General features: G+C 37.8%; 1 protein-coding gene across 3 annotated transcripts; it reads left to right on the top strand.

The window, feature by feature from the left end:
- Window positions 1–150: 150 nt before the first annotated feature.
- On the top strand, window positions 151–18,638 carry FBXO30 (F-box protein 30). 3 transcript variants are annotated; one of them, XM_055535879.1, is made up of 4 exons: window positions 1,673–1,776; window positions 2,164–2,246; window positions 10,330–12,379; window positions 15,753–18,638. In XM_055535879.1, the coding sequence occupies exons 3-4, from the start codon at window positions 10,346–10,348 to the stop codon at window positions 15,954–15,956; spliced, it is 2,238 nt and encodes a 745-aa protein (XP_055391854.1). In that variant the 5' UTR covers window positions 1,673–1,776; window positions 2,164–2,246; window positions 10,330–10,345; the 3' UTR covers window positions 15,957–18,638. The 3 variants fall into 3 exon arrangements, with proteins under 3 accessions (XP_055391856.1, XP_055391855.1, XP_055391854.1); XM_055535881.1 differs by lacking the exons at window positions 1,673–1,776; window positions 2,164–2,246 and adding an exon at window positions 151–290; XM_055535880.1 differs by lacking the exon at window positions 2,164–2,246 and having other exon boundaries at window positions 1,644–1,776.
- Window positions 18,639–26,518: the final 7,880 nt, after the last annotated feature.

Below are 26,518 nucleotides of genomic sequence, written 5' to 3'. Positions count from 1 at the left end.
GCTGTATATTGTAATCCTTCTTATTTAACCTATATGAGCCACCAGGGAAGCCCTAATATGCAGATTGCTGCTGCTGCTGCTGCTAAGTCACTTCAGTCGTGTCCGACTCTGTGCGACCCCCTAGATGGCAGCCCACCAGGCTTCCCCATCCCTGGGATTCTCCAGGCAAGAACACTGGAGTGGGGTGCCATTGCCTTCTCCAAATACACAGATTACATCATGTGAAATGCTGGGTTGGATGAAGCACAAGCCGGAATCAAGATTGCCAGGTGAAATATCAACAATCTCAGGTATGCAGATGACACCACCCTTATGGCAGAAAACAAAGAGGAACTAAAGAGCCTACCAATGAAAGTGAAACAGGAGAATGAAAAAGCTGGTTTAAAACTCAACATTTAAAGAATTAAGATCATAGCATCTGGTCCTATCACTTTATGGCAAATAGATGGGGAAACAATGGAAAAAGTGAGAGACCGTTTTCTTGGGCTCCAAAATCATTGCAGATGGTGACTGCAGCCATGAAATTAAAAGACGTTTGCTCCTCGGAAGAAAAGCTATGACCAACCTAGACAGCATATTAAAAAGCAAAGACATTACTTTGTCAACAAAGGTCTGTAGAGTCAAAGTTATGGCTTTTCCAGTAGTCATATATAGATGTGAGAATCACACTACATAGAAAGCAAAGTGCCAAAGAATTCATGCTTTTGAACTGTGGTGTTGGAAAAGACTCTTGAGAGTCCCTTGGACTGCAAGGAGATCCAACCAGTCCATCCTAAAGGAAATCAGTCCTGAATATTCACTGGAAGGACTGATGCTGAAGCTGAAGTTCCAATACTTTGACCACCCGATGCAAAGAACTGACATTTGAAAAGACCTTGATGCTAGGAAAGATTGAAGGCAGAAGGTGCCGACAGGGGATGAGATGGTTGGATGGCCTCACCAACTCAATGGACATGAGTTTGAGTAAACTCCGGGAGTTAGTCATGGACAGGGAAGCCTTGCGTGCTGCAGTCCACGAGGTCACAGAGTCGGGACACGACTGGGTGACTGAACTGAACTGGGCCCTATATCACACAAGACTAGGGCACATTGGGTCAGCCGGCAGAAAGGCCTGCTCATCAAAGATTCAGAGACAGCTGCCCCATTTTCTAAATATGACGTAAGGGGAAGACTGCTGCACCCAGAATTAAGGGATTTGGGTTGCTTATCCTACAATTAAAAGTAGTCACTTTCAATTGGGCCTGTTTCCTGAATTCCAAAACTGCGTGCCTAGAATTCCCTTCAGGAATACAAGCTTCTAAAATCGAACAGGATTTGGTAGACTTGCGGGGCAGAAGTCACGTGGAGTCCAGCGGAACCCTCCGCAAGCTGAACGCGCGGAACCCAGCGAGTTCTGACTCCAGACCACACCCTCCTGCCACGTCCCTTCCGGGGAGGAGGGCGAGTGACGGTGGGAGCTCAGCGTGCGCGCCCCCGGCAGGCTCGGCGCTCGCGTCTCCGCCCGACTTGCCACAGATCCCGTCTGGGCCGGGTGGGCGGGGCACAGCGGAGAGGAGCGGAGCAGGGCGGGGCGCGCAGAGAGGACCGGCACCCGGATAGGAGGCCGAGGAGGAGGAGAAGGAGAGAAAAGCCGGCGGCCCGGTGGGGCAGAGGGGCGAGCAGGAGGCGGGTTGCACGGGTGTGTGGGGCGCGGAGCGGCGCTGGGACAGCGGGGAGCAGCTGGGCACGGCGGCCGCGGCGGCTGGGATTTGGGCCGCGGTTCGGCCGGGCCGGCCGGTGAGTGTCGGGGGCAGCCTGCCCGGGAGGCTGGCGCGGCCCGGGCTGTGCCCGGGGGCAGAGGCGGCGGCCGAGCCGGAGGCGGCGTTGCGGCGGGCGGGCCCGGCCGGGCCTGGGGCGGAGTAAACACGGCCTCACGGGGATTCCGCGAGTCCCAGGCCGGGTCCTGGCGGTGAGAGGGCGGCGGCGGCTTGGCCTCTGCGCCCAGCCCGCTGCCCGGCCGGCCCTGAAGGCCGCCGGCAAATGGCGCCTCAGACCCCGCGGGCCGACCCCTCGGTGCCACCCGGGCTCGCGGGTCTGTGGGTGAGGGTAGGTGGGGGAGAAGCCAGAGTTAAACTTAGGAAGCCCTAAGATCCTCGAAAACCCGGCTTCTCTTCCCTTTTGCAGATTAGAAACTTGCTTTGTTTGGGAACAGACGGGTTAAAGTAATGCTGAGAGGCATCGCCGACTGTCTCCACGGGATGAGTGAAGTTGGTAACTTTTCCATTCATGGAAGTGAGAGGATCTTAGTCTTAGCCTCAGTCCTCGTTCAAGAGAAATATCCTGATTTTATAGGTCTGAGGGATATGACCATTTCCAAGTTGTTTGTGTCCTGTCTCGTGGAAGTGCATTGCTGGGAAGGGAGCATAGCGTGCACGTTGAATTCAAAGTAATCTCCTTTGAGCGCGTTTTTTTACGCGTGTATGTAGAGAATAGAGCCAGAACAGCGTGTTGTTTATCATGGTTCTAGTATTCCATTCCCCGCTCTCCCTGTGTCTTGTTTTTCTTTCTGAGCCATGTCGTAAGTCTTGGATAAAAGATGCTTGGGAAGGAATTGACCTTTTATTCCATAATTACTTTGTTGACTCGGATCCAAGATGAAGTTATTTATGGGCATTCTGGTATCAGTGTAGATTAACTTAAAACTTTACATACAAAACCCCAAGCTTTCTAAGCTTTTAATTTCTGTTTGCTACATTTCAATCCATTTTTGTGTCCTTTAGAGTCCTAGAAATTCTATTAACAGATTTTGCATTTCCTCATATTTTTTAAGCTTTTCCAGAGTTGTTGACGGCCAAGAGGGAAGAGAGTAGCATAAAATGAAAGATGAGGGTTTTCCTAAGGGTTCAGGTTTTCAGTTTACAGTTTTCGCTGAATCATGTCCTTTATGCTTAGTCACTGTTTCTTACTACAGAAGTTTAATTGGGGATAACATGATGTTTTGCTAACTTTTTAAGTTGCTAATTTGTTTTTATTTGGTATTTTAATGCGGTGACATAGCTCTTTTGTGTATGTGTGATTCTGAAATTGTTAGTGGGTGGAGTTTTGAGAGTGTTATCAGAGAACTGAAGTTTCCGATATAGGCAAACTTTTATGCATTCCAAGTGTACTAGGTATTTAATTTCAATCCAGTACTTTTGTATGGCTAGCATTGGAGACTTTTTTTTTTAATAAACAAAGTGTCCTAATATGCTATTAAAGAAAAATAGTACATATTTTGAGATACTGTATATAGTTAGAGAGGTGCTTTAAGGTCACCAAAATAGGTCTTGTTTCATGTGTGTTTACTATTTGATAGGCTGTGTTACTAAAATGTGGCTTTTAATGGCATAAGCCTTATGCTATTTGGGGTGGTTTTGGTAACTCTTGTAACTAAGTTACCATGACTGCTTGTTTCATTAAAAGACGTTAGCACATGCTGTGGAATGACATGGTATTTGTAGAATTTATTAATATTCAAGTCTTCAGTCAAAAGGCTATAAAATATTAATTTCAAATTTATTTTTGATGAAATAAGTGAGATTGGCTTTGGACTAGTGGTTTTTACACTATAGGTAGCTCAATAGTTAAATACAGGATAAGCATGCCTCAATTACAACCCAGTCTTTGAAAATCTTTTTCCAAAAAGGTTTGTCTTTTTTTTTTTTAAAAGTGGGTAATGTTAGCATTAGATCCTCATATGATTATTTTTAATAAACTTTATAAGTATAAATGACCTGATATAGAAATATATATATATATAGATAAAGTTTTGTGCATGTGTGTGTGTCTGTTGCGTAAAGTGATCTGTCTTCTGAGCAATACTTGTTTGTGTCGTACTGGACACGCTAATAATTATAACCAACCTTTGTAGAGTACTAGGTGGTTTTCCCAGTAGAGTGATTACATCACGGTCACAAAGCTGAGTTCTTGGAAGCCCATTCCCCTGTGCCATGCTGCCCGTTGTAATAAGTTGAGTTCCACCATTCTGGTGGATTATTTTTATCTGAGTATCAACTCAAATAGGTTCTGGTATGAATATTAAATATTAATATTTGTTATTTTAATTTCTGATGTAACTCTATAGTAATTTCTTTTGTTTATTTAGTGGAGAACAATTTCAAGTAGGATTTTCACTTTGAGATAAGTTACCTATGACCATATTTAGAAATGCAAGATTTATGTTTTGATTATATCATAACTGGAAGGGTAAAAACTTGAAAACAAAATTCCACATAATTAGGTCATCATTCTATTAAAAAAAAAAAGTCAGAACCAAAATTTAATAAAAGAATGTATACAGTGTAACCAGTTTAGCCATTTTGAACTCATCAGTAGGCCAGGTAGTTTAAGATGGGAGTTTAATGATCTTGGATTTTTCAGTCTTGGCTAGTCATCCCAGCCCCCCATTTTATACCAATAAAATAAAACATCCAATTGAGGTTATATTTTTATTATGGCCTTTAAGACTGAATGCACCTATCAGTAAATCAGCAGCAGTGTTTGTATTTATTGTGCAGTAGCACCTCTGACTATGCAGTAAGCATGGGACTTGCTCTTGAGGAGTTAAAACTGATTGCTAAATATGAAATTGCAGTCATAGACTTACTGGTTAACTAATGAGCAAGTCTGTCTGTAGTTCCATTTCAGCCGTTCAGTGAAGCAACATTTTATTGTCTCAGTGGAATTTTTTTTAACCTAATATCATTCAGTTTAGTCGCTCAGTCATGTCCGACTCTTTGCAATCCCATGGACTGCAGCACGCCAGGCTTCCCTGCCCATCACCAGCTCCCAGAGATTGCTCAAACTCATGTCCATCGAGTTGGTGATGCCATCCAACCGTCTCATCCTCTGTCATTCCCTTCTCCTCCTGCCTTCAGTCTTTGCCAGCATCAGAGTCTTTTCCAGTGAGTCAGTTCTTCACATCAGGTAGCCAAAGTATTGGAACTTCAGCATCAGACCTTCCAATGAATATTCAGGACTGCTTTCCTTTAGGATGGACTGGACTGATTTCCTTGCAGTCCAAGGGACTCTCAAGAGTCTTCTCCAACACCACAGTTCAAAAACATGCATTCTTTGGTACTCAGCTTTCTTTACGGTCCAACTGTCGCATCCATACATGACTACTGGGAAAACCATAGCTTTAACTATACGGACCTATGTCAGTAAAGGTCTAATATCATATTGTAATATTAAGGAAGTAGACTTATGACACTTCCTTTCCTCACCCTCTGCGTACTCAGTCACCTGCACACATGTGGAGACCTCGATTTCTGCTTTTCTTTTTGAATTGCATCCCTCTGTAGTCAGTAAACTAACTAGACTGCAGGATTCATTAAAAAGTTAAAGAAAATATACAGTTAAACATTTCCTTCTGTGCCTTTTGTTATTATTTTTTTAAACAATGGAAGATTGAAATTAATTTTCTTTATTTTCCCCTTTGATTTGCTTTTTTTGATGGACAGTTTAGCTTATTCCACATATAATGCCTGGAACATATGCCCTAGATGCTTAGTAAATGTTTGAATACTTTTGACTTTTTGTAGAAGGTACAATGAAGTAATTTTTAATTTTGACTCAATCTGGTTGACTAATAATAGATTTATAAAGTATGTTTTTATGATGTATGTAGCTTTCCATGGATCAAGAATTGTTTTGGAATCCATTTGGTTATTTCTTGTACTATAATAATTTCACTCATATTAATAAACAAGGCTCTAATTAAGGCACAATCTTGAATACAAGGAACACTGGAGATCCCCTGGAGAAGGAAATGGAAACTCACTCTAGAATTCTTGCCCTCCAGAATTCTTGCCTGGGAAATCCCATGGACAGAGGAGCGTGGCAGACTACAGTCCATGGGGTCACGAAAGAGTCAGGCATGACTTAGTGACTAAACAGCAAGAGCAACATGACTAGTATTACCAAGGAAAAATGCTGTGTGTTAATGAACACATGAATATATGGAATCCGTGTCATACCTTGCCTTTGCATATGTGGAAAAGTACCATTTAAGCTGATAAAGATTTGAGACAACAGGAAAGGGGGGAGGAGAGAGACAGAGTATGTGTGTGTGTGTGTGTCCGTATCTGTGTCTTTCTGTCTTTGAGTCAGAGGCAGACCTTAAGATCAGCCTGAGGCAGCAAGTTGTGTTGAATATTTGGATGACTTGATTTAGCATATTTTAAAATCAAGTTAATTTGCAGTTCTTTATTTATGTATTGTAATGAATTTGGAAAAATAATTCTTTTTTGAAGGCAATATCTTTATGTCTAGAAATAGCCTTAAATAACAAGATCTCATTTCACTGTATGGGCAAATGCCATGTCTTAAAATTGTTTTTATGGATTACTTGTTAGCCGCAGATTATGAGTTGGCCTAGAATTTCTGTTGGAGAAAATTGAAACTATCGTAAAGCATTTAATCATTTACAATATTTTGCAGTCTAATGAAACTTTTTCCAGTCATTCAACTTTAAGTGTAAATAGATATGTTATTTGGAAGATTAAGATTCTGTTTTAGAGTTTTTTAAAAAACTTAATATTGGGGAGTTTTAAATTAAGCTCATCTTGAGCTTGAAGCTCAGTTGTAACAATATGTTTTCTGCCGGACCTGCTGTGTCACTGTTCAACTGATAAATCAGGGATCGACATTTTAAACTTGTTTCATAGAATTCCTGAGCAATTGTGAAATACTTTTTGGAGGCATGTTTAATTTGATAATAGCGATTTTGAAAGAGGATGGATCTGAAAGTTTTAAATTTTGAAAGAATACCTGAGAATACTCTTTGGGTATTGTCTAGTGCATTCTTAAAAATCTTATTTCTTAATATATTTAATTGTAAAATGGACTTAAACTTGATTGCTTCTTTGTACAACTGTTTTGAGTAAACAGCTCAGTTTACAAACAGTAAATTTGTACTGTTTTGTACATTTATATTGAGCATTACATATGTAAGTTTTTTAAAAAATAATTTAGTAAAACACTAATGTTCAAAGCAAAGTAATGTGCTATTATAATTAGAAAGGACCAAAAAGACTTTCTTGACCACAAGAGTGATTTAAGTGCTGGGATAAACTACAAGCAAAGCAAAGTTGTGTAACCTCCATTCCTCAAATAACATCTTAAAATTGCATCACTGGTTACTGAAGTGCTGTCTTATTTTCTTAAACTTTTGTAAGTAAGCTTATCTGTTTTTGTCCATATATATTGATCAGATATAGATTGCAGTCCTAGCTCTGCCACTTACTAGGTAGATGACCTTGGGTAAGTCACTTAGCCTTTCTATAACCTCAGTTTTCTCTGGGCTGTTACAAGGATTAAGTGACATTAACATGGTATATATTAATACCAAGAAGGATAGAGTATCTAGTTAATGTTCCTTTTTCCTTTAAGCCTACTTCAATAAATAATAAATGTTATGGACTTACCTCTGTGGATACTTGTATTTATTATTTTTTTAAGCATTTGTCCAAAGGAGGAATAGTGTGGAGGAGTCTATTTATTTTGAACCTTGAGAGCCTTCTACTTCAGCCTTTTAAAGTTGTTGCTGTTATGCATTAACTCAGTTATTTGTAACAGTTGCTATTTTAAACACATCTGAATTAAGGCATGTTTTGAGATGTGTTCTGTCTGGTGCGGTCATGTGATGTGCATGTAACATAAAGTGTTCCTATTAGTTCTGAGAGCATTGGTCACTTCTGTTGGAACTGCTTGTATTTTTAGGTTTCTCTCTTAGTAACAGTCAAGTTTATAACCTTCAGCATGTGAGATGACTCGGTCTAGTTGCAAAATAAGAAAGCTGCAGCTGTTTTCACAATCTAATCATTCAGTAAAATTTGTCTTCTTATTAAAGTTTCTCTGCATAAGTTACAAATGTCATCATTAGCCTGTCGTTTGTTCTATTTTGACCCGTTTAGCAGTATATCTTTAATTTATAGGTCATTTCCTTGGCTTTAAATTTCATAGGGATAAACATTCAGAAGTATTCATAATTTGTAACTTTTAAAAACATTTTAAAATGTAGTTTTGTGGATAAATGTGTGCCTTGTTTTCTTCTGTCCCTGGCATCAGTACATACCATAATATCAACTCAGAACTTTGCTGCTTAATCAACAAAAACTCTGTCAAATAGCAAAAACAAACAAACAAACAAACAAAAAAAACTTTTGCTATTTGAGTTTGAGGAAAATTAAGTCTGTCCTAGAGACAAAGAAATAGCTATCTGGGGAATAATTATTTTACATTAGCCACCTAGATGCAAGATTTGAATTTATGGAAAAAAATATTGAAAGAGCTAGCAATCTCTTATGCACTGAAGTGAAGAAAATAGGCTAAAAATTGGCTTCTTATCCAGGAAATTATTAATTTGGGGAATTTTGAGGTGAGTTACCTGTGCCATATGCAAGTGGAGGTATATAGTAAGTAGCTGTAGAGATCTGAAGTTTGGACGAGGGATCTGGGCAGGAGGTACAGATAAGTTTTCAGCATATAAGTGGCAATTGAAGCTTTTGAGAAATTGAGAGCACCCTGGGAGAATGTATAGATTGAACCAGAAAGAACATGGATCCTTGAAGAAGAGAAATATTTTAGAAGAAAAAATTAAGGAATAACCAGAAATAGGGGGAAAAGCAGGGAAATGTGAGATCATAGAAACTAAAGAAAGATAGTAGTTCGGAAAGGAGGAGGAATTAGTCAACAAAGTGATGTAATGGCTAAAAAGATGAGGTCTGGAAAAAATGCCCTTTGAATTTAGCACTGGGAATCTTGATGCAGCTGTTTTAATGAGTGGTTGTAAAAAAAAAAAGCCATGTTAGAGGGCTGAAGAGTACATGGGACGTTAACAGGGTTTGTTTATTTGTTGTTTTTCTTTTGAAAGCTTGAGTGAATAGGAACAAAGTAGTAGCAAAAGCAAGATACTGCTTTATTACTTAGGGTTTAAAGAAGAAATAGTCTTCTGAGTTTTTGCTGCTAATAGGAACAAGCCATTAAAGAAGTTGAAGATTTATAGAAAAGAAGACATTGAATAGGCTTAGTAATTATAATTTAAATCGGTGCATTGTGGCAGTGCTTTCTCTGTGTATAAAACTTTTCTTGATAAAAGCAGGGAAAACCATTAGTTATCTGTAATCCTTTCATGTTATTTTATGGATGCTATTTCTTTGCTTAAAATCCTCAGTGATTTCTAACTACTGGAAGTCTGAACTCCTTAGAATAACATGCAGCACACTTTCCATGATCTGTCTTCTCTCACAGGTACTTTGCATGTCACCTGTGAGCCAACAACACTGGGAGACTTGAGGGTCCCTCAGCATGTTTTGCCAGGTTTTGCATTCTGTATTTGCATATGCTGTTACTTCAGCATTGAATACCCTTCTTCCTTTCTAACCCTACCCTCCTATGCTTAAGACTTCTCATCTTTCAAGACTGCTGTGAATTCTTCTCTACTCTCTTCTCATATTGATTATTTTCTCTGTCGTGTTAATCATATTAAAAAGTGGCATGACTTTAGTTTCATCTCTGATCTTGTGCTGTAGCTCTTTGAGAAGCGGCACTGTGTCTCCTAATCTTTATATTGCCATACCAAACACATGGTACATGGCAGTTAAGCAATAAATAAGTGTTGAATAAATGAATGGAAACCATGGCCTTCAGAAGTAAGTGATTTGCCCACTGTCACAGAACTGGAGCTAGAACTTATATTTTTTGGTTAAGTGCCCTCTATGTTTTATTAATAATAAGACTTACTCTCTTGATTTGTTATAGAATTTCTTAAGGCATATGTAGAAGGAGAGGTCAATAGCTGAAATCTGAATTTATGTATTTAGAAAGAATATAAAGAAAACTTCTAATCAGATTCTAGTTAAGTATTTTCATGAAATTTAGATTATTTTAGGAATATGATGAGGTCTGTGCAATGTGGGGTACATTATAATCAGTTTAATTAAAATGTAAAAAGATACAAGTGTTCTCTGAAATCTCGAAGTTAAATATGTATTAACTTGTTTTTGATGTTAATTTATATACTACACAATATACTAGAATTTAAGTATTATATTTTGAAACATTTGGCCTTTTGAGCAGATTGTTACTTGTTATGTAAAAATGAATTTTTGACTTCTTGAGTTGATTTCTCAAGTTGGTTCAAGATAGATCAATTATATGTAAAATAAACTCATTAAATGTTTATTTTATATATTTCATTCCGTATAAGCCAGTATACCTTCATGATTTGATTTTTATTCTTAAAACATTGTTTTAAAAACCAACTGCTTTTTGCCTAACATCTTATTTCTTTTCCATCTCAATAACCAGAGCTGGACTGGCCATCATGGAGGAGGAGCTGCAGCATTCGCACTGTGTTAATTGTGTCAGTAGACGATGTATGACAAGACCAGAGCCTGGGATTTCCTGTGACTTGATTGGTTGTCCATTGGTTTGTGGAGCAGTTTTCCATGCATGTAAGGCTGATGAGCATCGACTTTTATGTCCATTTGAACGAGTGCCTTGCTTAAATAGTGACTTTGGATGTCCATTTACAATGGCTCGAAATAAAGTTGCTGAACATCTAGAAATGTGTCCTGCAAGTGTGGTGTGCTGTACCATGGAATGGAACCGATGGCCAGTTAGTTATGCAGACCGGAAATCATATGAAAATCTAAGCAGAGATGTTGATGAAGTGGCACAATTAGATATGGCCTTGGCCCTTCAAGACCAACGGATGCTCTTAGAATCTCTCAAAGTAGCCACCATGATGTCAAAAGCAACTGATAAAGTGTCAGAACCTAGAGAACAGATCTCAGTTAAACCAAGTGTCTCAGAAATACCACATACTAATGGTTTGGTGTCAGTTGATGAAGAATCTTATGGTGCACTTTATCAAGCTACTGTTGAAACAACCCGAAGTTTGGCTGCTGCTTTAGATATTCTGAATACTGCTACAAGAGACATTGGCATGCTAAGTACGAGTCTTTGTGCTTCCCTAAATGAAATGAATGAAGAGCAAAAAGCCAGAGAAAGCTTACAGAATAGAAACCAGAAAGACCAGGACCATCTTTATGAGGATGAGATGGGAGCAGTAGGTGGGATTGACCATAAGGACATGAGTCAGAATGCCCAGTTGGAACAAAATGGTTCAAGTGATTTATTATGTGACTTTAATGCCAGTTCTTATGGCACTTCTGCTCTTTGTAATGGCTTTCCTTTGGAAGATATATGTGCACAGGTCATTGAGCAGAACCAGGATTTACATACTGACTCAAAACAAAGTAACTTAACAAATGGAGAATGTGTAGCGTCAGGTGGCTCTTCAGAACCTTCTAGTCCACTTTTAGTAGCAGCACAAGTTCGGGAAGTAATACCGCCTAATGCTTTGCCTAATGGCACGGTTCAGCATATCCTTATGCCAGATGATGATGAAGACTTGTGTTGGAAAAAAGTAGACTTAGGGGACCTACGGAATGTGGATGTCTTATCTTTCAGTCACCCTCCTTCATTCAAATTTCTTTCGAATTCATGTTGGTCTAAACCAAAGGAAGATAAAGCAGTAGATACATCAGATTTGGAAGTTGCGGAAGATCCAATGGGTCTCCAAGGAATAGATCTAATCACAGCAGCATTACTGTTTTGTCTAGGAGATTCTCCAGGTGGGAGGGGTATATCTGATAGTCGCATGGCTGATGTTTATCATGTTGACTTTGGGACTCAGACTTTTTCACTTCCATCTGCCATTTTAGCTACAAATACAATGGTTGGGGAAATAGCTTCAGCTTCAGCTTGTGATCATGCCAACCCACAGCTTTCAAATCCAAGCCCTTTTCAGACACTGGGGCTGGACTTAGTATTGGAATGTGTCGCTAGGTACCAGCCCAAGCAGCGTCCAATGTTTACATTTGTTTGTGGACAATTATTTAGAAGAAAAGAATTTTCATCACATTTTAAGAACGTGCATGGTGACATTCATGCTGGACTCAACGGCTGGATGGAACAGAGGTGTCCTCTAGCATATTATGGTTGTACCTATTCACAGCGTAGATTTTGTCCATCAACACAAGGAGCAAAGATTATACATGACCACCATTTGCGGTCATTTGGAGTTCAGCCGTCTGTATCTACAGTGTTAGTAGAGCCTGCTAGAAACTGTGTGCTGGGTTTACATAGTGACCATCTAAGTAGTCTTCCTTTTGAAGTCCTGCAACATATTGCAGGGTTTCTCGATGGCTTCAGCTTATGCCAGCTCTCATGTGTATCCAAGTTAATGAGGGATGTTTGTGGCAGTCTTCTCCAGTCTCGTGGAATGGTCATACTTCAGTGGGGGAAAAAGAAGTATCCAGAAGGAAATTCGTCATGGCAGATAAAAGAAAAGGTTGGTGTCATTTAATTGTATCAACCCCATATTTGACATATCATAGGCACTTAATAATGTTGTTGCTGTGAAATTGATCATCCTTGTTGTGAAATTGCATGCATGCATGCTAAGTTGCTTTAGTCATGTCCATCTCTTTGTTGACCCTATGGACTAGCCCGCCAAGCTCCTCTGTCCATGGGATTCTTCAGGCAAGAATACTGGAGTGGGTTGCTGTGCCCTCCTCCAGGGGATCTTCCGACCCAGGGATCAAACCTGTGTCTCTTAATATTTCCTGCACTGACATGCAGATTCTTTACCACTAATGCCACGTGGGAAGCCCATTGTGAAATTGACCATCCTTAAAAATAATTCAGTATGATGACCAACTTTTTTATAAAGATAATTAATAAAAATGTGAATACATTGTTAGAATTGTTAGTCATAATCACATATTTATTGCAGACATCCTAGAACTAGATTCTAATGTCATATGACAGAGGCCACTTGTAGTTCTTCAGTTGAGGGGTTCTGTTCCTACTTCTTCTGAAACAACTCCCTTTGCTTGAGTCCATATTAACCACCTTCTTTCTAATTTGGGCTCCATCTGAAACATTTGCACTGTAGAATGATGGAGGAATCAAGGAGGAGGTTTCTTTTTAATTGCTTGCAGTTGGCAGCTTCTGTACATTCTTAGCCCTTTCTTTCTTAGAACTTGGTTGTTACAAGTAAAACTTAAACAAGGAGACATGAAAAAAAAGTCTCCTACTAGCAGGTGACCAGTGGAGTATTTGGGGTATGTTGTTCAGTCCCTAAGTTGCATCTGACACATTGCAGCCCCATAGACTGCAGCAGGCCAGGCTTCCCTGTCCTTCACTGTCTCCCAGAGTTTGCCCAAATTCATGTCCATTGAGTCTGTGATGCCATCCAACCATCTCATCCTCTGCTGCCCACTTCTCCTTTTGCCTTCAGTCTTTCCCAGCATCAGCATCTTTTCCAGTGAGTTGTCTCTTCACATCAAGTGGCCAAAGTATTGGGGCTTCGGCATCAGTCCTTCCAATGAGTATTCAGGGTTGATTCCCTTTAGGATTGACTAATTAGGTCTTCTTGCAGTCAAAGGGACTCTCAAGAATCTTCTTCTGTATCACCACAGTTTGACAGTGTCAATTTGGAATATAGAAAACAAAATGGATGGATGTGGAGATGGCTTGAAGTGAAATAAAGGCAGTAGGATTTGGTGGTGGTGGTGGGGACTGTGGGTTTAGCACGGAACAAGGGTGTGTTGCAGATTGGAAGCTTGACCAGGAGATTTAGGCAGGTCTGGGAACAAAGCCTAGCTCCACCATTTTCCTTGTGTGATATCTTATTTTTGCCAGCTTCTGTTTGAGGCACTATCCAGTAGAAACTAGAAGGCATTACAACTGTCTTTGATTGAAAGTGTTTTTTCATTTTAGAGCATTTTTAAAATGAAAGTTTGATTTCATAAAGTACAAAAAACTTTAATAACCTTCATATTGGTTGAACAGGGGTCATATTTCTGGGTACTTTGTTTTTACCACCCTTAGGTTTTCTCTTATTTTTACTCATTGCTCCAGCTTTTTTTTTTTTTTTTTTTCATTGCTCCAGTTTTTGAGAATTTTGAATCTACTTCTGTGCTCTTCTGAAACTTTGACCAGTAAATAAGCACGTTAATTATTTTATGTAGAAAATTTCATACTTGCTGTGTATATGTGAGTATGTGTTTGTCTTCATTTACTACATGATTTGGTGTATTTCTGCCATTGGGCTGGGACACTCAGAGCATGGTCCCTTTTTGTCCTTGCCCACTAGTATTGATCTATGAGGTGAAATATTTTCTGGGGATTCTATCACTACAGAAAATGTCATCTACTTGTGGAGTTTAAATTGCCATCATTTATACAAATAGCTTACATGTGTATATCCCTGGCCATTTTCTCCTCTGAATTCCAGGTCATTATATATAGGCACCTACTGGACATCTCCATTTGATTATCTTCAGTAAACTCAGCTTATCCAGCCTTCTCCATTTCTCTACCCCTCTTAATCTCAGAAAGTTGCATTAGCATCTCTTAAGTTGCCTAAACTAGGAATTTGGGAGTTAAGGTTAGCCCCTTTTCCCCCTTTATTTCCTTCTCCTGGTATTCACACAGTCCTGCCGTCCCCCTTCTTCACGCCTCTCAGGTTCACTTCCCTTTTCTACTGCTGTTTCCCTGGTTGGTCCTGCCTGCCGTTCTCTTCTGGGTTACTATAGCAGCCACTTCCTTACTGGGCTTCTGTTTCCAACTGAGTCCCTCTCCAACATATTGCCTGTAGAAGACGTAGAGTGGTAAATAATTCTTGAATACAGTTCTTACGCTGTAGTGCTTAAACACTTTTAAAATGTCTGTCCATTGCCCTGGGTTAGGGGCAGATTCCTTAATGAAACATTTAAGAGTTTTCATAATTTTGTCCTTACTTGCCTCTTCAGTTTCCATTCCAGCCATGGAATTTACTAGCAGTTGTTGAATGTTTTCTTCTTGCCTTAAGGTGTTTGAGTACACTGTCCCTGAGACGTCCATTTGAATGCTTGAAATGTGTAGACAGTGTGCACTTTTATTAGTTTATTTAATCTACTGTCCCTATTTATGGATTAAAAAAAACTGGTTAAATAACTTGTCCTCGGATTCAGACCTGGGAACCTGTTTCTGGAGCTTGTGATCATCATCTCCTTGGTATATCCTGCTTATTCTTCAGACCTTATCTTGTCAAGAAAGCCTTCTCCAGAAGTTCTTACGTGCATTTTTTCCCAGAAATGCATTCTATAATGATATGGAATTAAGAACTGTTCATTTTACAAAAAGTTCTATAAAAATTTCCAAAAACATTGAAGTACTTGTATTCGTCAGTATTACTAAATGCCTTTACTATTTATAAGTAGTGAAGAGAAAAGGTTCCTCTGCACAGTATCCTAGAGTGTTTTTTAGTATACTTCATATGGTGTAATGGACATTTTTTTGGAGAAAAAACACTTGTATTATCAATATCTCCTATATACATAGTCCTTTGGGTAGGATGAAAATCTAGTAGAGTGTATGTTATTTTAGGAAGTGACTCTAAATGTTCTATAGAAATTAAAAATTGCTTAATAAGCTAGGTTGGATATGATTTTTTAATGCTAAGTTTTTTTCTTTTTTGTTATTAGATTTCTTAAAGTCATAATGTCATAGAAGTTATCTTATAAATATTTAATAAAAAGATTTGTATCAAAACGAATTTTGTAGCAAGCCACTTGAAACTTATTTCTCATAACAGAAATGAACATAGTTCGAGCAAGAAATATGTTTTAATTCTTATAAATTGGCTGGTTTAAATCTGAAGTAGAATTTTGTTCTAGGTATGGCGATTTAGTACTGCATTTTGTTCTGTCGATGAATGGAAGTTTGCTGACATCCTGAGCATGGCTGACCACCTGAAGAAGTGCAGTTACAACATTGTAGAGAAGCGGGAGGAAGCGATCCCACTGCCGTGTATGTGCGTGACGCGAGAACTCACTAAAGAAGGACGTTCACTTCGCTCAGTTTTAAAACCTGTACTTTAAAAAGTCAAATTCCACTTGCACATACATGCAAGCTCCTAGTATAATTTCTCTGTAATATGTGACACCTTATTAATGTATTAAAGATTACAACTAGCTAAATTTATTGTCACTATGTATATAATGTTTTGAAGTGACATATATTTTTATAAAGTACTGATTAGTTGGGAAAAAGTTGCCTTAATATTTGAAATGTGTGAATTTTTTGGAACTTGCTGGACAGGGTGATTTAATTTTTGGCTACATAATTTTCAGAATTAGTATTTTTAATGGTGTGCATATTTTGGTTCTTACATTTTTTGCTTCTTAAACTAACAAGATCCCAACCAAACAATTTACTCCTCATTTTCTGTGGGTTACAACCCATGCATTCAAAAAGCAAAACTTTGATTCTGATTTTTACATCATAGGCTCTTCAGATTAAACATTCAGTTGCTTAAGCACTGCATAAAAACATTATAAAATTTTTATTTTCTAGTGTTCCCGTTACATAATTGTTAATATGGAAATGATCTGTAATGTAAACATAATATTTAAATCGTGAATGATGTTGATAATGCCATTTATCGTGTTTTAAAAATAGTCCACAAAAATGTCTCCTTTTGTATTTACACCTCTCATACAGAGAGTTACCATTTGCAGCTTTTTTTGATTAGATGCCACATCCAAAGACTCATGGCAGTATGTTACGACAGGTACCCCAAAAAAGCCTGTGAATTTAATTTGAAATTGTATATATTTGCTAGGAATTTGATATTTGGAGAGAAGAAAATATAGTCGACCCTTCATATCTGGATATCCATGGATTCAATCAAAGGATGGAAAATATTTGGAAAAAAAAAATTCCATGAAATTCCAAAAAACACAACTTGAATTTGCCACTCATCTTCAACTATTTACATAGCACTTCCACTATATTTGGGCTTTCCTGGTGGCTCAGACAGTAAAATATCTGCCTGCAATGCAGGAGACATGGTTTGATCCATGGATCAGGAAGATCTCCTGGAGAAGGAAATGGCCACCCACTCCAGTATTCTTGCCTGAAGAATTCCATGGACAGAGGAGCCTGGCAAGCTACAGTACATGGGGTCGCAAAGAGTCAGACATGACTGAACAACTAACATTACACTACTGCTACATTATATTTACAATTATTTACATGGTGTTTTCATTACATTCAGTTCAGTCGCTCAGTCTTGTCTGATTCTATGCAACCCTATAGACTGCAACGCGTGCCAGGCTTCCCTGTCCATCACCAACTCCTGGAGCTTGCTAAAACTCATGTCCATCGAGTCGGTGATGCCATCTAACCATCTCATGCTCTGTCATCCCCTTCTCCTGCCTTCAGTCTTTGCATTAGGTACTGTTAATAGTTTAGAGATGATATAAAGTGTATGGGAGGTGTGCATGGGTTATGTGCAGATACTGTGCCATTTTATATGAAGCAGTTGAACACCTGTGAATTTTGGTATTGCAGGGAGTCCTGGAACCAATCTTCTGCAGACACTGAGGGACAACTGACTGTATGCCCCATTTTAAGTTTGAGTTGGGCATGTTCTGTGAATAAATTTCAGATATTCACAGTGCAAAGGGCTTAACTTTTTTCAGAAGTGTTTAAAATTTTTGCCTTTTGGTGTTTATAAAAATCACAATTATGTTGTTTTAAGACATGTAAAAATGTGACATTTGCTGTCCTTTTAAGATGACAATCATGAACTGCAGAGAAGCCTGTCTTGGTTGACAATCTCTTTAAAACATTTCCAGGTTAATATTCCATACACTTCTCTACCAAAAAAGTAAGAATTGCACCTTTATGTAAAAATCAAAATTTAACAGAAATATCTTCAAAGACCTGTTCTTGAGGTATTTTATTATAGTTTTCAAATTGATTTATGCTATCATTAACCTGATATGGTCAGTTTAAAAAATGAATATATCAGTATTAAGATAAATGGCAAAGATGGGGACATGTACTTATATAATTTAGGTAACTTCTGGCATTTGGTAGTCTGAAATGGTTACACATTACTTTGTTATATATAAAATTTCAAAACTCTGTTTTGTCTTCTCTTCCTACTTTTGACCCTAAGAGTGCTCTATTGTTAACTAGATTCTTGATTCCCATATATGGCAATCGGGCTGGGAAGAGGCATTCTTTGGGCATTACAAAAGAATTCTGAATTGCTTAAAACCTGATTTGGTTGGATCAAGTCCTTATTACAGTTGAAAAATACAGCATTGAAGACTAATTAGTTGTTTTGCCTCACCTGTCATTTTAATTAGTAGAATACTTATTTCTCAGTGCTTAAACTATCATTTTGAACTATGAGATTTGAATTACATAAACAGTCTATTTCTGTGAAAAAGTCAGAAGTAAGATATCAAATACTGTAAAATATAATTCTGCCTCTTGAAGTTTTGCTGAAGAATATGTCTGGTTAGGATAGCACAAACATTAACTTTTTGTTTTATGGTTGTGCTTTTTAAAAATCCTTGTTCGTTTAAGTTTAGACTCCTTATTTTTCACACTAGATCCGGAGATATTTACCATTTTTCACCTTTTATTTTCTTTTACACATCTTTGGCTGTTTTCTTTTTGTTTGTTATGCCACCATATTATTTTGTTAAAATGTTTTCTTTGTGTAGTATTTGTTCAAGTTCTAATAAAATTAATATTTTCCTTTATATGGCTCAGTAACTTGAAAAAAACCTACATTTAAATAAAATATTCATCCTTGTTTGACAAAGTTGAGACACAGTCATACTGTTTCTATAGTGAGATTTTCTGCATGTTATAGGAGTTGCTTGATGATTATCATTGCTCACCCATGTTTTACTGGTGAACATTATTACTATTTTTATTTAATACGGAAAACTCAATAGTTAGCTTTCTCTGCCCCTTCAGTGTCTTCTTTAAAGTAGCCCCACCTGGGGCTGTTGAATGGCTGAAGAGTTTCTGGCAATAGTATTTTTTCTAAAACTTGTAGTGGGAACAATCTGTGTAGCCTTTTAAGCATGAAAAGGTTTGTGTGTTGGCCAAGTATGTTGTCATTTGAGGTCTTTATTGATTCCTTAGTCTTTGCTAGCCAGCAAGATAAAGGCAAGTATTAGGAAGGAAGGAAATACCTGAATTCACTTTTCTCCTCTGCCTTCGTCCCCAGAACTGCCTATTAGCTTAATCTCAACCTTTCTTTTCCCCCTTCTCCCTCCGTCCTTGCCTCTTTCTCTCTCTCCCTCTCTTTCCCCACTCTCTGTCCCTCTTTCTTTCTCTCTCCCTCACTGTAGCTTCTGAGGTTCACAGATCACTTAAGAGTAGTGTTTCCCAAAGTATGGCCCCTTGACCATCAGCATCACCTGGGAATTTGTTCAAAATGCAGATTTTTGGACCTCTTCACAGACTTACAGCATCTGAAACTCTGGGGTGGGAACCAGCAATCTTTTAACAAAGGCCTCCCCAGAAGATTCTGATGCATGGTAACGTGAGAATTTAGAGGAAAGCCTGGGACATGCCCAGTCTTCTCGTGAGTAATACATTGTTAGAATAGATACATGTGTATAGGTACCTACATGTATAGTCCCAAAATTAAGAGTAATAGTAATTTATTAGTATTACTTAAATGATTAAATTTAATGATATATGTTGTCTTGATCTTACAGCCATATGAAAAATATTAATACATTGGGTACCATGATTATTGGACATTTTTTTAAAAAGCTAGTATTTACTAGTATTTTAAATTTATTCTTATTACTAGTGTTTCATTAGTGTTTCTTCTGGTCGAAGTAACTTGCAGATTGTTTGTTAGCACTAACAGTTAGCTTATCGTCATTCATTCTCTAGTGGTTGTAGACTCGTGAACATATTAGATTTCTAGGATAAATGGGGTAGATATAAAAAGATACTGGATTAAATTTGAAAAGAATTCTGTAGTAATTCTTTCAGTGCTATCAATAAGCGGTGTTAAAGATTGGGTTTCTGATTTATCAGTAATACTGACTCTCTTTTGGTCTTTGACCCTGTGCTACATGTGCTACATGCCCAAGAATATTATTACTATTATTAACTATCCTTTAACATTGAAGATTGGGATCCTTGCAGATTTGGTGGTTTATTCAACAACACTGGTAATAGATTTTTAATTTCTGGCAATTTGTATGTAGGTGTTGGTGTTTAGAAGCAAAACATGATTTCATGTTTTGCATCCCAGTCTAAAAAGACAGTTTATTTTTTAAATTTTCTAAGGGATAGTTTTGGAAACATTAAAAAATATTTCATGCATGACACATCACACTGGAGAGTGATTAATTGGAACCTGTAGAGGTGAGTCTTAAGAATTACAGTAGAAAGAAATCCCTCATTCTTTCAAAAGGCTGGACAGAGCCTTCTGATGGAAATAATTTCTCTGATGTGTATTTAGCTGGTTAACTAAATGTAGCTCTTAGCAGTTTTGACAAGCCCGTGAGGCCTTGGAAGCAAGAATGTGTAAGTCATGCCTTTAATCAATTTATCAGTGACTCATCCATTGTGGTTAAAATAATTCAGTGATATTTTTAGGAATTTGATATAAATCTGATTTCCGAACAAAAAAGTATAAGGTGTACAAAGTAAAGGCCAACTTGTAAAGTCCTTTTTAAGTAAAATAAAGGAAGAGGAAGAACAGTTTCCTTTAAAGTCATCTTTTACACTGTTTTTCCTTGATTTAAAAGCACTAAGTAAGTTCAAAAGGTAAGACCTTTCTTTTAAGTTAGCATTGTATGGATGAAAAAACCTAGGTACTGATGTGTGTATTAGAGTGAGAGCAATGTGTTCTGACACAGTTGTTTACAAATGCATAAAGAGAAGGGACATTCAGATGTAGGGAAATTATTTTGGAAAATATTGTTGCATAGAATATTTGATTCCTAACAAGTGTTTTAGAATGAGTTATTGGGTAATACCAAAAGGAAACAGAGTATTAATAGAAATCAAGTACAGAATGCTGCTCTGAAAATCCTTTGCAAAAATAGTCTTTTGCTGAGTTTTCAGGAGTATTTTGCTGCATCTGTGATTTGTAAAATTCTGTAAATGTATTGTTTATACATATATTTATTTGTATATGAAATCTCCATAAATTGGCCAAGTATATTTTAATAAACAACATGTTGAGATATACTAATGGAGATACATCTTAAAGTGCTATTTTACCTTAGGACATTTCAAAACTGACATTTTGTATTCAGAATGTTCGACATTCCAATGTGTTATGTGGGGAGTGACTTTAATTTAATAAACTACATAGAAACGAGTTACATACAAGGATGATGCATGAACATGCTCTATAGAAATACAATAAAATTCATTGATGACTCTCCTATTTTATAATTTTTTATTTTTGACATGCTGTACTGAAGCATCTTATTTACTATGAAGAAAAGCATTTTCTGAAGCAAACTGACAGCAGAAGTAATTGAAATCTGTTTCTTTTTCACTAACACCAGTAGAATTTTAAGCATCCCCCAATCGTATTATTAACCTGTTTGCTTGTAAATATGATAGGAAATGATCCTCCAGTACCTGAGTTGTTGTAGTGGTGTTTAATTGTTTGTTTGAAAGAAAGAAAACTGCATTTCTGTTGAACTCTTTTAAGACGAACTGACTAACCAGGTCAAATTGTCCTTTCTCAGTAAAAGCAAATTTATCAGGTTTAATTTTTCCCTTTTTCTAATATAAATTATTAGAATTTTTTACTCAGATCTTCAAACAGGTAAATAGGTAGATATATGTGTTGTTTCATACTTGTCGGGGAGGAACTGACTAGAGTTAGATAGCTTTCTATACCCCTTCCAGTCAGAGAGTAACACTATTAAATTATTATTCAGTGGTCTAATACAAGAACAGGAGCAATAATTTGTTCTCCTTCAAAAGATTAAAGTTGAAAAAAGAAGATCCTGCCTTTTGTTGTCCTAGATTTTTTTTTTCCCATTGAAGTTTTCCTTTCCACATTAATTGCCATTGTTTCTTGTTTTATCCTATGACTTCAGTTTTCTAATCAGGTGATCAAAAAACCCAGATTAAGCACACAGAGTTTTCAGAAACTTTTGCTGATCAGATCAGCCTATGTTTTGTCACTTGGTCAAGAAAGTTCAGATTTGATAAAGTAACTTAGTTTTTTTTAAAGTCTTCTTTTAAAGCTCACAAGTTTGTAGGGTTGAAGAATTATCAGTATTCAAGTTTCATCACATTATTTGATTAAAAGAAGTCATAGAAATAGAAACAATAATGTGTTACTACATCTGTTCAAGAGTAAAATTACCCAGTGAATATTTAATTATGTCAACTGGATGTCTTTTATATCAACCAATAACTTTAAAAAGCTGTTAACCTATTAGAGATTTGAAATGAATAGTTTTGATTGCCTACAACATTCCAGTAGTCTATGATTAAAAACTCTGACATATGAAATAAGTTGCTTTAAATGATTAATAAATCAGTGGATATGAATTCTAAAGACTTTGATGCTGCATTTAAAGTGTTGAGGATGTATTGTTCGTCTGAGCAGTGTGTAAGCACCAATCAATCCTGAAAACTTGAGTTGTATTCTGAGAGGTAACTGCACTGCCTCATTAACTTACCTCAGATGTCATTTAGTTTCCAACGTATCTTTTTTTCTTCCTGATTTACATAGTTTTCTTTATTTTAATTGCAAAAGGATATGGTATTTCTTGAAAAACATGCTAAGCGAAAGAAGCTGTACACAAAAGGCCCCATGTTGTAGGATTCAATTCCATTTATAGGAAATAATCCAGAATAGGCAATTCCATTGAGAGAAATCAGATTAAGGGTTGTGCAGAGGGAATAGTAGGAAGTGACTGCCTAATTGGGTACTGGTTTCCTTTCAATAGTAAAAATATTCTAGGACAAAACATTGTGGATCACACAATGCTGTGAATGTACTGAATGCTACTAAATTGTTCATTTTTAAATGGTAAATTTATGTGTATTTTACCCCAGTGTTTTTAAAAAGAGGGAGTGTTTGCAAGTCATTACTAAAGCCAAAAAGTAAAGTGTTCTCAAGTGTGCATGCTCAAACTGTGGTTTAGAATCAAATAACAGTAATGTAACACATTTATTCAGTTTAAAGTCCTGGTGAAATTCATGAATTCCATCACAGAAGTACTGCTGACAGCAGCAGAAATAAAATTGTAATTCACCTTAATTCTTCTTATATTTAAAGAACTGTTAACAGGGAGTATTGGCGTCCATGTTCATTTTTCACCTTTTACATTTTCTATTGATTCTTTGCGGCACAAATCAATCACACTTTTTAATGATCCGTATATAAAATCATGCTTTGAAAAATGTATAATTTTCATGGTCATTTTTTATAGTTTTATATTTTGTGTTCCTTTTAAAGAGCAAATACACTGATGTATTAGATAAGACTAAATAAATTGAACTGATGTGTATACATTTTGTATTTTGAATTGTCTTGTGGGAAAATACCTGAATCTTGGGATTGGTAGGGATTTTAATGATTTAATTTCCCACTTTGTGTTTGGAGAAATCGAACTGTTTGTCTGTGTTTGTTCATTAAACAAGAATTTATTGAGTGCTGATACCAGGCACTGTGGCGGCTGAATTTTGGAAGGTTATGACATGCCTCATGAATTAGTACTACCTGCTTCCTCCTCCTTCTCCTCCTATGACTACTGTGTATCTGGTAACTAAGCCAGATACACAGACAGGTGGATAAGTTCCAGAAAAGGAAAGATTTCAGGCACTTCTGGGTGTTCTTCATATATATCTTCCTCAAATTCGAAAGACATATTCTTTAGTACAGTAAAATACACATGATTCCAAAGAGTCTACTACTTGACGAATGCATTTATTAACAGGTTTGTTTTCACGACTTTAGGAAGGAGGTATTTTTAGGTTACTTTAAGCCAGTTACTTTACATTGTGTTCTAAAGAGCTGACTCTGAAAAAGTGTTGATTAAAATGGATGTTAAAAAAGTTAAGTTACTTTGCAAATAACTGTGCATCTCATACGATTGGGGGTATATGTGCCAACTAAGGCGCAGGTGTGCTCCAACTTGAGCAATAAGTATAATTAAGTGAGCTGAATAGACTGAGGCTGCCAGTATGATCTAAACTGTTAAGATAAACGGGGTAGACAAAAGGAGACTTACACCACAATAGGTCCACTTACACCCTGCAGCGAGGTCCACAGTCAAAGACTAGGAGGAAGGGAAATAATTGTGATAATTCATACTCAATTTGTTGGGATTTTTTACTTTCATGATTTATCAGTTTTGCGATATTTCTACAATAGCTAGGACTTCTTATCAAAGAGGTTATTTGGCCCAGATTTCCTTAATCATCATAATCTGTCTTCTTGTAGGCTACATTTCTGCACCATTTCTCAAACACTTTATATCCTTTCACATCTCTGAGCCTTTACATATGCTTCTTTTGCCTACAATGAAAAGGGAAATTGTTAGTTGCTCAGTGTGTCGGGCTCTCTGACTCTTTGTGACCCCATGGACTCTATCCATAGAATTCTCCATTCCTTTCTCCAGAGGATCTTCCTGACCTAGGGATTGAACCCAGGTCTCCTGCACTGCAGGTAGATTTCTTTACTGTCTGAGACACCAAGGAAGTCTTGCCTAGGATGGCCTCCAAATTCTTTGGTAAACTTCAGATGCTTGGTAAGGATCCAGTTCTGATATCACCTGCTTTTTCATAGACCATCCCAAGCCAATGAATCGCCCTCATCTATGTCCTCATCCACTTTAAAAAAAAAAATCATACCTTTTTTTTTCAGTATTCATTACACTGCACTGTCATTTGCTGATATCTACCCTCTAGACAGAAACCATGTCTTAATTAGCTTTGAATCCCTGTCCCTAGCAGAAGGCCTTACACACAGAAGGCATTCAGTAGTTGTCTGCTGAACTAATCATGAAAAACAATTGAATATTTTTAATGCTATTTCAGTTAGCTGTTAGTGGTAAAGAATCTGCCTTCCAATGCAGGAGACTCAAGAGACACAGATTCAATCCCTGCTTTGGGAAGATCCCCTGGAGGAGGAAATGGCACCCTACTCCAGTATTCTTGCCTGGAAAATCCCATGGACAGAGGAGCCTGGCAGGGTTCATGAGGCCACAGAAGTGTCAGATATGACTGAGTACCTGCAGTTAGCTTTTGCTGCATAACATGCCGCCCCAAAACTTCATGGCTTGAAACTAGTTTAATTAACTCATGATTAGTTGACTGGGTTTGATCTGGCCTGACTTGGCTGATCTGTGTCTGGTTGGCTTATGCACCCACAGTCAGCTGATGGGTCAGCTAGAGGTTAGGTGATCTAAGACAACATTACAGACATATCTGGCAGTTGCCAGGTTGTTGGCTGGAGTGGTGGGGATCATTAGGCCATATGTCTCTCATCATCCCTCAGGCTAGCCCAGGCTTATTTATGTGGCAGCAGCAAGAACACAAGAGAGTAAGCCCCAGTGTGCAAGCTGCTGCTTGTCACCTCTGTGAATACCCCATTTCTCAAAGCAGCTACATGGCTAAGCCCGGATTCAAGGGATGGAGAAATAGATTCTGTATCTGGGTGGGAGAAGAAGCAAAGGCATGTTGCAAATGAGTGTGTGTATAGAAATGGAGAGAATCCAGCCATTTAAATCTACCACAAATGCCCAGGAAATTTCCAGTCTGGTAGTCCTGCCTTTCCTCTTTAGATTTTTCTAGCAAAATCCCCTAAATATCACACACTATTCAAAAATTAAGAGCCAGTTCCAAAATGGAGGAGAGCATCATGATTTCTAAGGGCAGTGGGAGGGGCTGCACAGGTCAGAGAAGCAGCAGCAGGAGGGGAGCATTGTGGTAGAAAAGGGACTCCTTTTTATACTTTTAATGTTTACAGGATCTGTAGTCATCACCTATCTCTCATTGCTAATATTAGTAACTTGTAAGTTCTTTTTTGTTTTTCTTAACCACTTTTGGTAGGGCTTTGTCTCTGAACTTTCTGTCCTGTTGCATTGGTCTATATGACCCCTGACTCCTAGGCATATACCTGGAGAAAACCATAATTCAAAAGATACATGCAGCCTAATGTTCATTGCAGCACTGTTTACAGTAGGCAGGGCATGGAAGCAATCTAAATGGAGATCAATAGAGGAATGGATAAAGATGATGTGGGACATATATACAATGGAATACTATTCAGTCATAAAAAAGAACAAGACAATGCCATTTGCAGCAATATGGATGGACCTAGAGATGGTCATACTGAGTGAACCAAAGAAAGACAAATATGATATCACATGAAATCTTAGAAAAGATGAGCTTGTTTACAAAACAAAAGTAGAGTCACTGATATAGAAAACAAATTTATGGTTACCAGGGAATAAGCGGTGGGAGGAGGAGAGATAAACTGGGAGACTGGGATTAACATATGTACTGCTGCTGCTGCTGCTGTCGCTTCAGTCGTGTCCGACTGTGCGACCCCATAGACGGCAGCCCACCAGGCTCCCCCGTCCCTGGGATTCTCCAGGCAAGAACACTGGAGTGGGTTGCCATT

The sequence above is a fragment of the Bubalus kerabau genome, chromosome 9, assembly GCF_029407905.1.
Source record: "Bubalus kerabau isolate K-KA32 ecotype Philippines breed swamp buffalo chromosome 9, PCC_UOA_SB_1v2, whole genome shotgun sequence".
Classification (NCBI taxonomy): domain Eukaryota; kingdom Metazoa; phylum Chordata; class Mammalia; order Artiodactyla; family Bovidae; genus Bubalus; species Bubalus kerabau.
The sequence above is the reverse complement of the archived record's forward strand: the minus strand, read 5'-3'. Positions and strand labels throughout refer to the sequence as shown.